The sequence below is a fragment of the Mus pahari genome, chromosome 2 (assembly GCF_900095145.1).
Source record: "Mus pahari chromosome 2, PAHARI_EIJ_v1.1, whole genome shotgun sequence".
Classification (NCBI taxonomy): domain Eukaryota; kingdom Metazoa; phylum Chordata; class Mammalia; order Rodentia; family Muridae; genus Mus; species Mus pahari.
In genome coordinates this window covers 9,788,324-9,800,458 of record NC_034591.1, presented here as the reverse complement: position 1 = coordinate 9,800,458, position 12,135 = coordinate 9,788,324, and the positions used below count along the sequence as shown (strand labels likewise).

The window sequence follows — 12,135 nt, the reverse complement described above, 5'->3', positions numbered from 1 at the left end:
TACACACACATACACACACACATACACACACACATGCACGTACACACACACACACACACACACACACACACACACACACATTCATCTTTAAAGAGTTACTTCACTAGCGTTTACAGTGTTTTCCCAAGAACCATAGACTAACAAAACCTTTAGTAGCAGGCATCCCAAGAGTATTGAGTACACAAATTTTACCAGATAATTATTACTCCCATTTTGTTATTCTAAATCATACCTATGGGTAAGCATAGCTAATACAACTCATCAAAGAGGCTTCTTACAGCAAACCATCACAGAAAATCAGCAACTAGACACAATAATTACCAGCTCATTGGGAGCCCATAGACATCCCTGTCCCAATGGATACATCTACTTCATAGTTCATGCCTCTATGGTTCAAGTAATATCACAGAAAAGGGGATGGAAAGATTCTAAAAGCCAGTAGTTAGGAAACCTCTGAAGCTGTTGCATTATAGCCATTTTCTCCAAGGTTAAGTAGCTTCCCATCTTGGAGGGAAAGTTGTGAAGACATAAGGTATAAGAGAAAGGCAAAACAGTAGCAGTTTTTAAAGTGAGATGTTTATGAAGATGTAAAATACCACAATATTCTAAGGGGAGGAGAAAAATTTGATTCTTCAAAGAAACTCCACAAGAAAGGAAATAAACAATTCAAACTAGCTCCAGGAAGTCCCTGAAACTGTCCCGAATCACTAGTTACCTCCCTCCCCAAGAGCCTATAAATAGTAGACTGTTGAGAGTCACTCAGGCAAGCCAAACTCCAAAGGAAAGTCTCAGTGAAACCCAGGAAAAACCAGAGACCAGACAAGCAGCTTGGAGGAAGCAGAGAACGTTGTAGACTATGCCGTTCTGTGTTCATGGGACACAGAACAAAGAGCAGGTAAGCTGCCTGCAAGAGGCTCAGACCTTCTAGTTACTTAGAAAAGAACTCTGAAAGCTTTGAGCTACCTGTAGTACGTACAGTCTGCTCCAGCTTTTGTGAGTTATCACTGATGCTAGGGTGAGCCTTGATGACGTCATTGTCTTTGAGCCTTTCTGTTCCTACTGCAGTAGCCCCCCACCCATGTTCCTGTAAGTATCCCTGGTAAACTCACTGGCTCACCGTGTTGTTAACTTACTCTGTGGGGTGCGTAGAGATCTTCTAGGAAAAAAATCTGTCTGTCACACAATAGCCATCTATCACAGATCTTAACAGTAACAGTTTCAATAGGCATGCTAATATGGAAGAGGAAATCTCATAGGATTACACTGCTGAAGAACTGTAGGTAACTGATGACCGGGGAGGGAAGGGAGAGTTAGCACATCCTAGGGATTGACCACCTAGAGTGGTCAGCCCTGAAACTCTATACACACAAACAACAAAGATGGACTCGGTGTCTAGGAACAGTCTGCAGGAAGGAAAGAAAAGGGGAAAGTGATGTCATTATATTTAAACAAAAAACGTATAATAAAATAAAATGCAAAAATGGAAGCTTATATAATAGGCATGTTACCAAAAGTCCTTTTCCAGGGGAGAGAAAAGACCAATAAATAGGTCAAAGCCAGCTTGCTGGCCTAGTCCGTGGATGCCGTCTCACTCAGCAGGATGACCTGCCATAGAAAAGCAGGCAGCTGCTGGCTCTGGAAATGGTGGGTCAAATTAATATGCTTGTAATGCAGAGGATTACGTGCTAAATTTGGAGAATTAAACCAGACAATACTAATTCAGCAGAATAAAAACTCCTGTGAGGAGAATGCTTTGTCCCTAAGAGTAAAGCTGCCAGAGACTGCAGAATGTCAGCTCCTCCCAGCAATATGTGGTCAGTTGGCAGCCAGTTAATCCCCTAGTGAATCTGTGGGGCAGCTTTTGGAGCCAAATGCACAATCTCAGGGGGCCATTTACGTAATGTCTCTCTCTGTCTCTGATTGGAGGATTAATGGTACCACTTTTAAAGCATGGTAACTCCGATCTTTGCTGTTTGAACTGGTTGAGTTTCCAGTTTCTGTCTGAACCCACATACATGACTATTTCCTGGTGCTGTTCTAGAAGGTACTGTCTTTCCTATTCTTTCCAAATGTCATTTTCATCTTCTCCTTAACTGCCACTTTAGAGAAAAGAGCAAAGCCCAGGCTATTTTCTTTTTCTTTTTTTCTCCCTTTCCTTTGCCTCCCACTTGGTTGTCCTCCCTTTCTTTCTCCTGCTTCCACTTCCCCTCCCTTTCTTTCTTTTCTTATCTGAGACAGAAGCTCTCTCTGTAAGCCAAGTGGCCTCACACTAACAACCATCCTGCCTCAGACTTCCTTCCCTGTGGGGAGATTTGCAGGTATGCCACCATGCTGGCTTCCAACTATGCAGTTTTAAGCCATGAGTACCAAGAAAGCTGCTATAAGCTTCTGATGGGAGCGTTCATGATTGGGACCCACAGCAGGGCTGACTCTCCAAATCCTGTCTGTGAGGAGGTGTAATTTCTGGTGGCTGTGCCTTTCTACAAGGGCTCCAGCTCTTGTCTGGGGCCCCTCCCCCATGCTACACCTCCTGCTGGACACTGAGAACAGCTCTTCTTTAGGTTTCACTATATTTTGTGTGTGTGTGTGTGTGTGTGTGTGTGTGTGTGTGTGTGTGTGTGTCTGTCTGTCTGTCCTGTATAGCTCCTTTGATCAGCTTTTTTTTTTTTTCTGCCATTATATTCTTTGAACTAGCTCTTTGAATATGTAAGCTGGATGACTCAGAATTTTCTGTTTCTAGAGAATGTTCTCCCAATTTCATCTGAGACAGTCTTTTTGAATCATGATGTCTCCTCATTCTATCTATATTTCCCAATATATTCCCGAGCATGTACACTGTGGCATTCATTGCTCCTCTTTCTTCATCAAAGTGCCAGTCCATTAAGACTCAAAACAGCTCTCATTCTTTACAGTCACAAATCTCGTTACCTTTTCCTTTGCTGACGTCACAGCCTGAAGGAAAAGAGACCTCTGCAAATATCATACCTGAATGTTCCGGCCTGATGCCTCATACTCCCGTGCTTCATTTGCTAGCATGAGTCACAGATTTCTCTGCCTCACAAGCAGTGTGGAAGAAAGAGGATGGAGAATACCAGTAACAGCAAGAGGGAGTAATGCAGATTCCTTTCCTCAGTTTCCCGTTGGCTTGGCTACATAGCTGCTTTCTTTTACTTCCTATGTGTGTGTGCTTAAGCGCAATGAGTTCCTCAAACAAATCCAGGTGTTTTACTGCATCCAAAAACATTGGCTTTAGCTCACGGTGGACTGAAACTTCTGACACCAGGAATCCAAACATGACTTTCTTATTTCCATATTATTTCTATCAGGTATTTTCAAGTCAAGAAAACACTTGAGCAGCACCAAGGATATGCTATTGTTTTTTAAAAAGATTTATTCATTTACTTTATATATGTGCTGTCACTCACACACCAGAAGAGGGCATCCAATCATGTTACAGGTGGAAGTGAGCTACCATGAGAATGATGGGAATTGAACACATGACCTCTAGAAGATCAGTCAATGCTCTTAACCACTGAGCCATCTCTCCATCCCTGGATCTGTTATTTTTAAATCATCAAAACACCAATAAATAAGAAGTATTTTGAAAAGAGAAGCAGTGATTTAATAGAATATTTTTAAAACTAGTGTCAAGTAGCCTAGTTTGACCTCAAAAATCACTATGTAAGGAAAAGTGACCTTAAACTTATGATCTTCCTGACTCTACTTCTCAAGTGAGGAGATGTCAATTGACTGGGTTTTCATGGTACTACCCTTCAAATACCTCAGATGGAAACAAAATGAACAATCAGCAGACTAGTAATGATTTGGGTGAGACCTGAAAACCTAAACTTGAGTGACACTTGGAATAGGAAAGAGAGGGAAAGACTTAAATACTTAAGCAGTAGACCCTGTAAGGATATAACAATTACTGAATGGTCAATCAACTGGAAGAGCAATTGGATGCAACCAACCCTGAGACATACTGTATTAGTCAGGGTTCTCTAGAGTCACAGAACTTACAGATGGTCTCTATATAGTAAANGAATTTATTGATGACTTACAGTCTGCAGTCCAAATCCCAACAATGGTTCAGTAGTAGCTGTGAATGGAAGTCCAAGGATCTACCAGTTGCTGAGTCCCACACAGCAAGAAGGCGAAAGAGCGAGAGCCAGACTCTCTTCTTCCAATGCCCTTATATGGTCCCCAGCAGAAGGTGTAGCCCAGATTAAAGGTGTGTGCCACCACACCTTTAATCCCAGATGACCTTGGACTCGGAGATCTCCATGTCTTAATCTCCTGGATTCAATCACCACTGTGTCTCAAGATCTCCATACCAAGATCCAGATCAGAAACTTCTATCTCCCAGCCTCCAGATTAGGTTCACTGGTGAGCCTTCCAATTCTGGATTGTAGTTCATTTCAAATATAGTCAAGTTGCCAACCAGGAATAGTCACTACACATACTATAGGGACAATATGTGACTTTTCTTTTCGGTGACAGTGGGGTTCAAATCCAAAGCCTCCTGGTTGTTTGGCAAAATGAGGTACCATTGGCACACCTTCTGGCTTAAACTGTGATACTGAGAGTGCATAGAGTGTATAGGTTAAGAGTGAGTCCTCACCTCACATACATATATATATATATATATATATATATATATATATATATATATATGTATATATATACTATGCATCTCCATACAAAGTTTGCATATTTTGCATTTCAAAAACTATCTTTACATGAGCAAACGTGTGTTTGGTTGGTTGTTTTGAAATTCAGTATGTAGTAGGCAAGCTGGGTCACAAACTCAATAGGAACTTTAAACTCTTAACTTGTAAGCCATCTTTCCTGCCCCTTGGTCTTGAATTCTTGGTCCCTCTGCCTCTCCCTTTCAAGTCCTGAGATTACAGGTATGCGACATCATATCCAGCTAAAGAATTGTTCTTAATAAATTAAGCAATTGCCCTTCTCCATGTAACAATATTTGTATATTTCTACTACAATGCCTCAGTGATGTTATGTCATTATCATTGTTCAACTTAAATGAAATTTAGGTAATATTCTTGCTAGAAGAGGAATTAATCACTCACTAGTCAATGGTAGGTATTCCCTGCCAAAGTAAAGTATGTAAAGGCAGGTTTACTGGGTGCAGCTCTCAGGGAGAGTTAACTCCTCCCAAGGAACTGAGGCCAAGGAATGGGTTATATAGTGAAGAGCCAGAGAGGGAGATGAAGCCCAGCCCTTGGTCTGGCAAGTTTAGGAAGAGACTGAGGAATGCTGGGAGAACCTGGAAGTCAGGTTCACTTTGTTGTGTTAAATAGGTACCTCAGCCACATTAATTCACTATTTTTCTTTAAAGACCCTTGCAGAATAGTTGGCAGATAAAGTGGCATCTATGTTATTCTTGTTGTTACTAAGGTGTACCTAACTTTTTAAAATAATGAATCATCGAGTAAAATGAACACATTTCAATGGCAGCACTGCCCTGATGAAGCTTGGAAGGCAGAACCCTGCCATAGCAATGTTCTATAACATCAGTGAGTGTCGTGTGGACTTCAGAATACAATGTAAATTACAGAAGTCACACTGGTAAGCTATTTCCTGGATAAGTAAGCATTTGATTTGGATGGTAACAGAGTAAATCTGCATCTGCGGAGGACAGTGGAATTCTCAAATGCTGTGACTTAACCAGTGCTTTGCAGAATAAAGAACACTTAACACACAGCAGTGTGATTTCTTCAGAGAACATTTTCTGATATCCATGTGACAAGATTATCTGAAAATCTGCTTTTAGGCGGAATATGATACCAGGTTGATTAAGGTTTTTTTTTTTTCATAGATAAAACATTTTCCTTTATAGAAAATTGTAATTCTCCCAAAATTGCTGGGCAAGAAAAGTAAAAATATATTTTAATCAGAGGAAACAGTAATATAAACAGTCAGAGAGCTAATTTCCATTAATGAACTTTAGGATCCAAGAATCTGACTTTTTTGTGCTCAAAATTTATAAATACCCTTTACTTTGGAGTGGCAAGTCAATAAATATATAAGTAAGCTGATAATTTGCACCACACGTGCTCTCCATTTTCAGAGGTTTTACCATTGCCTGTCACCACCTGGAGTCAGGTTTCTTATAAGTGAAAATGCTCTATATAATAATGGTGGTCAGAGATCTTAAGTGAGCCCATTAAGGTATGCCTTTAATTCCAGAACTGGAGGCAGAGCAGGTGAGTTGAAATGTATAAGTTCAAGGCCAGCCTGGTCTTCAAAGCAGGTTTTAGGCCAGCCTACACTATACAGTAACACCCTATTTCAAAACAAAACAAAACAAAGACCACCACCACCATCACCACCACCACCACCATCACCATCACCACAACCACCAGCAGCAATAATAAGAACAAAAAGCCCAAAGCAAAAGACAGTACTTTGTTACAAAAACTACCATTAAAAAGTTTAAAATATTTGGATTGTGAACAGGAAAATGACTGTTATATTAATGCAGTAAATATATAACTTCTCAGATTTATCCTGTTCACAATATTGATCCTTTAATCGCCTCACATATCACTTAATATATATGACTTCTTTAAAAAAAAATCAAAGTTCACATCTCAATAGTTCATTTTTGTCAAATGCTTAGTAAAATTGCAAAGAAAAATATGTTAATAAAAATGTCATGAAAACTCTCCTATCAACATGGTTTAATTTTCTCAACCTTCACATTTCTCAGTAAAATTATGTATAATGTATATGCAAATTTACCTTATAATGCATAGATTGTTAAAAGAAAATTTATCTCAGTAGACGAACAAAGTCTTTTTCCTGTTTTTCTTTATTCTTCTGATATTATTACATCATAATCTTAATTAATTTGGCATTTGCAATAACTTGAATATATTTCCCATTGCTAAGACAATGAGAAAATTAAATGAACTTTTTACTAAATTTATTTTGTTTTCACCCAAATCATTAACTACTTTTTAAATTGATGCTTATTTAATATAGTTTTTTGAGTATGTTTTATTCTCATCATATTCATCCTTTCTTCAACCTCCTTCCATATATATCCTCAACTTAATCTCCATTCACACTTTGTGTTCCCATATTTAAAAAATCCCATCTATTTCACTTAGTGCAGGCTACACTCTTGGAGATTTGGTCATCCATCGGAGTGAGTTTCACCTACTAGGGCCTCACACTTATAGAAAACTAACTCCCAAGACAGGTGTGATGGTACACACCTCTACTCTCAGCATCCAGCAGACAGAGGCAGGCAGAGCTCTGAGTTCTAGGTCATTCTGCTCTACATAGCAACTTCCAGGTCAGTCAGGGCTACACAGAGAAACCCTGTCTGGAACAAACAAAACCAGACCACGACGAACACATCAAATGTGGCATCTTTCAATAGCACCAGGAAACTATCATTTACTCTCAGAATTATAGAAGGAGTGTTTTTCAATACAAAGAAATCCCTTCACATATCCCACAACAGGTCTAAATGCACTCACATCCTTTTGTGGTCTCCTGACACGGTGCCTCAATCACTCCCCCCACCCTTTTCTTTTAATAAAGAATGATTACAGTCATATTACAGGGTTAATTCACTTATAGCCTCATGTATTCTATGATTTGATATCTTTTAATATAATACCAACATATGCTCTTTATTTCAGAGGTAATTTAAATAATTAAATGAAGTAATACATTAAAAATGTACTTTGAGTGGTATAAAATATGTAGAAGAGTAAAAATGGTTGGGAGGGACAATTTATAAATGATTAGACCTTAATCACTAAATAACTTAATAAATTAATAAATGCTCTAACAAAAGGAACAGATACTCATCAGATGATAAAGTACAATTACCAATAAATATATATAAATATTTAGCATTTTTAGCCATCAGAGAAATGCAGCCAAAAAATAAAACTGAGTTTCCTATGACCCACAGTCAGAATGAGCACCATCATAAAACCAAACAACAGTGAGTGCTGTGTTGGATAACGGACAATAGGAAATGCTTACACATTGCTATTGAGGATGTAAATTAGCCAAGGCACTATCAATCCAGTGTAGAGGTTGTGAAAAATTAAAAGTAGAACTTTCACATAATCCAGTTATACTGCATTCTACCTATATACACTCCAAAAGATCTAGGTCAACATATCACAGGGTCTGTGTTTCTAGAAACACTGCTCAAAATAACTAAGTTAAAGAATTAACATGAGTATCTAACAGAAGATCAATACATGAATACATGTGGTGTACATAAATAATAGAATTGCATTCATCCAAAAAAGAATTAAACCATGTCCCTTGTTGGTAAATATATGCAATTGGAGAATGTCCCATCAAATAAAACAAACCAGCCACCTAAATATTACATCTTCTCTCATTTGTGAATTACAGATTTTTAGACAGACAGACTGATAGACAGATAGACACGCACACACCATAAAAACAGCTGAAGGGAAACTGTAGTAAGGAAGGTGATTAGTGTTAAACAGGGAAAGTGTGGGGAAGGGGAGGCAGGACATAGAATGGTGTATATTCATATATATCCATACATACATCCACGATGTATATCTAAAAATACCTCCTCTGGACTTCAAGCATGCTAGGAATAATTTAAAATCAATGTAAAACTTTAAAGTGTATGCTTGCTTCAGGGAGTAGGTGTGTCTCTGACTCTTTTGCCTGATTTTTGAGACCCTTTTTCTTTTACTGGGTTCACTTATCCACCTTTGATACGAGACTTTGTTATGCAGTGTTCAGTTGATATCCCTGGGAGGCCTGCACTTTCTGAAGGGAAACAGGAACAGTGGACCTGAGAGAGAGTGGAGATGGGGTATGTGTGCGGGCAGGATGGTTCTTACCTAGGCCTGTATCTTAGCTCTGCTCCTCATGTCCCCTCTGAGACTTATAGAGAGTTATAGAGCTTCCAGTCTCCTTTGGTGCACCTTGAGTCATTTTTGTGCAAGATAAGGGAAAGATTTAGTTCCATTCTTTTCCATGTGAGTTTTATTTTCCAGCACCATTTGTTAGACATTTTAAAGCGATATGTGGTTTTGGATCTTTGAAAGGACAGTCAAGCTGCTGCTTCCTAGGCTGAATCCCCTGTCCTCTACCATACCCTGTAAGCTTTTCTTTTACATTTGTTTCCTATCAGCTCACGATCCTCTTTAAACCTTCTGTATCCCCAAGGAACTGAATATTTAGTCATAATTGAGGAAACTGGACAAGTAGTTCCTAAACACGAAGTTATGCATGCTCATTAGAGAATGATTTACCATTTGCTGTTTTTATCATTTCCATTAGATGCGTTTGCAACATAGCATGCAGATTCTGGCACAATTCAATGATGTCAACATCACTTACCTTCCATGTCTGTTGCTCCCATTCCTGGCTGTTTCACAGGGTCTTGGCCATTCTGTCCCATCTTTCCTCTGTTTCAAAGGGAAAAAATGGCATCTTTAGTTATAGTCCCTCAAATACAATGAGGCTTAGTTTGAGGCAATAAAATGACATTGTTGTATTCAGAGTCAACAGTGGATCATTTGTATGGCAAATATGCAAGTAGTTAATTATGCTATATCGCATTAATTCTAGGATGGGAACTTCATTAATATTCCCAGTCAGTCTAAACATAGTATCACAGAGATCAACACATTTTATTTATAAACTCATTTATAAAACAGTTGAACTCGGGAATTTGTTAGATTTTTTTCCCATCTGAAAACAAATCTTTCAACATACAGACAACTTTTTAAAAATGCTCATGTTAACAGGAGACTACATGATTCATATATATATATATATATATATATATATATATATATGACTCAAATCCAGTGAAACATATCTTAAACATTTATTATTGTTTTTAATTGTTAACAAGAAATATATCTTTATAAAAATGAAGTGTTACCTGTTCTTTAGTAAGAAGATAAGTACTGAATTAAATAACACATGGAAATAATTTTTTAACTTAAATAGATAATTCTTAAATACAAACAAGTGGCTAATAGGTATAAAATTCAACATCGCTAATCACCAGGTAACAAATCTAAACAGCGATGACATATTACATTACTCTAGTAGAAATGTGTTTAAAAAAAAAGAGAGAGAGGCGGATTTCTGAGTTTGAGGCCAGCCTGGTCTACAGAGTGAATTCCAGGACAGCCAGGGCTACACAGAGAAACCCTGTCTCAAAAAAACAAAAATAATAAATGAATAAAAAGATAAAAATTTTAAAAAATGAAAGAAATGTGCTGATATATTAAATTCCGTCAAGAGTATGGAACAAAGAGAAGACATATACACTATTTTAGGAATATTAATCAATAGAGCCATTTAGGGCTTATGGACAGTATATAGACTTTCATCAAAAATTAAAAGTACATTTTATCAGTGTGCCGTGGTCAAAGTAGAGACTCATAACATCTCAAAGTACTGAGAATAGAATGTAGCCATAAATGTTACAACTGCTTCACTCACCTTAAGTAAGGTGAAAAGACTATACAAGCCAGAGGATGCCCAGAAATGCTATAAAGTGCTATCTTCTGGCCATGACACAGCTTTTGCTGTCCCAAATAGTATAAAAACATGACACGCACTAAAATCCTCAAGTTAATATTGGAATAAAGACTTTCACATTTGATAAAGAGCAAGATTCACGCTACCACATGACCTTACAATCCTACAGGGGATATGCATACAGTGGGAGTATAATCAATACGCTGTGGCTACCTATACTTCAATGTTTATTGAAACTCTGGTTACCATGATTCATAGATATCAGTGTCAAACCCACTGATGTGTCAGTAAGAGAGTCTATGAATGTGCGAAGAAAATAGGCTGGCTGCACAGCAGGGACTCTATTTAATCATAGACGTAAATGAAATCCTGCCACTTGCAGCAACCAGAGTTAGACTGCAGTGAGATAAGTGAAATCAGCCAAGCACTGAAAAATAAATATTGTCAGAGTTCACACATAATTAGAGCTTAAAAATGTCCATCTCACATATATGGGAATGTTATATACATATATGATATAACAGAGGCTGTCAGAACAAGGTGGGAAGCATACAGGGAAGGCTGGTTAATGGGTTTTTGGTGACAGATCAATAAGTTCTAGAATGATATTATACAGCAATCTGAGTGTAACTAGTAGTAAGAAGGCATTCCAGAAAGTTATAGAAGGGATTCTGTATGTCTTCAGCACAGAGAGTTGAGAAAAGTAAGAGAAAATCCCTATGCTAATTTTGGTTTAAACATTATATAGTGTATATATTTACTCAAATTTTATAAGAATTGTATCAATAGGTACACTTTTGTGTCATTTGGAAAATAAAACAAAAACCCTTACACCTTAATAACATAGACTTCCCACTCTATTCCTTGACTATTTAAGGTTCTTTCTGTGTTTTCATGTGTGTTGCATGAACCACTTTTGCATCACATTGGTTGTTCTTTGCTTATGGTCTCCTGTCTCTCTCCATGAGGAATCGAAGTGAAATGACTCAATCTTCTTTCACAAGAGGGCAGTGGGATAGTTCTATGAAAATTGATCTCTGTGCCCGAGCAAAGAAATATTCAATAAGTGTATAGTATTAACAATTAGATAATGCACATAGTAATTTTGAATTTAGTCAACAATTTACCTCTACCTTTTAGTTTCTACCTCAAAGGTTTGCTCAAGCCGAGATTGGCAGTACTTAAAGCAGTGGCATTAGAACGCCAGCCAGGTGCCAGCCACAAGGCTGTATGTAGCTCCTCGTTGCTTCAGACAGTGGAAAGGTTTCATGACGTGCAGTGGATTTTTGGAATTACCTTTAAACATACCTAGATTCCACCATAACATGATGAAATAAAACCTTAACATGCTAAAAGGAAGCACAAATTAAAGAAGGCCTCAATACTCAATCTTCTAGACACTTATTCCGATACATAATGTTTATTGACAATTCTTTTGTCTACAAGATGTTTCTGATTGACTGAAATTGTAACTACAAAAATCTAATTATTTCTTTTCAGAAACTGCTTAAAAAGGATTCTTCTTGTCACTAATCCTGTCTATTCCATAGAAGAAAGTAAATTTTTTCTGTGTGTGTGTGTGTGTGTGTGTGTGTG

At 37.8% G+C, this 12,135-nt stretch overlaps 1 protein-coding gene across 1 annotated transcript in view; it reads right to left on the bottom strand.

Annotated features, from left to right (window-relative positions):
- The window catches only part of Pclo (piccolo presynaptic cytomatrix protein), a 317,165-nt gene that overhangs the window by 24,420 nt on the left and 280,610 nt on the right, over positions 1-12,135 (bottom strand). Inside the window, exon 23 of the mRNA XM_021190148.2 lies at positions 9,382-9,449. Coding sequence (XP_021045807.1) covers positions 9,382-9,449 — 68 coding nt within the window. The remainder of the gene's footprint in view (positions 1-9,381; positions 9,450-12,135) is intronic.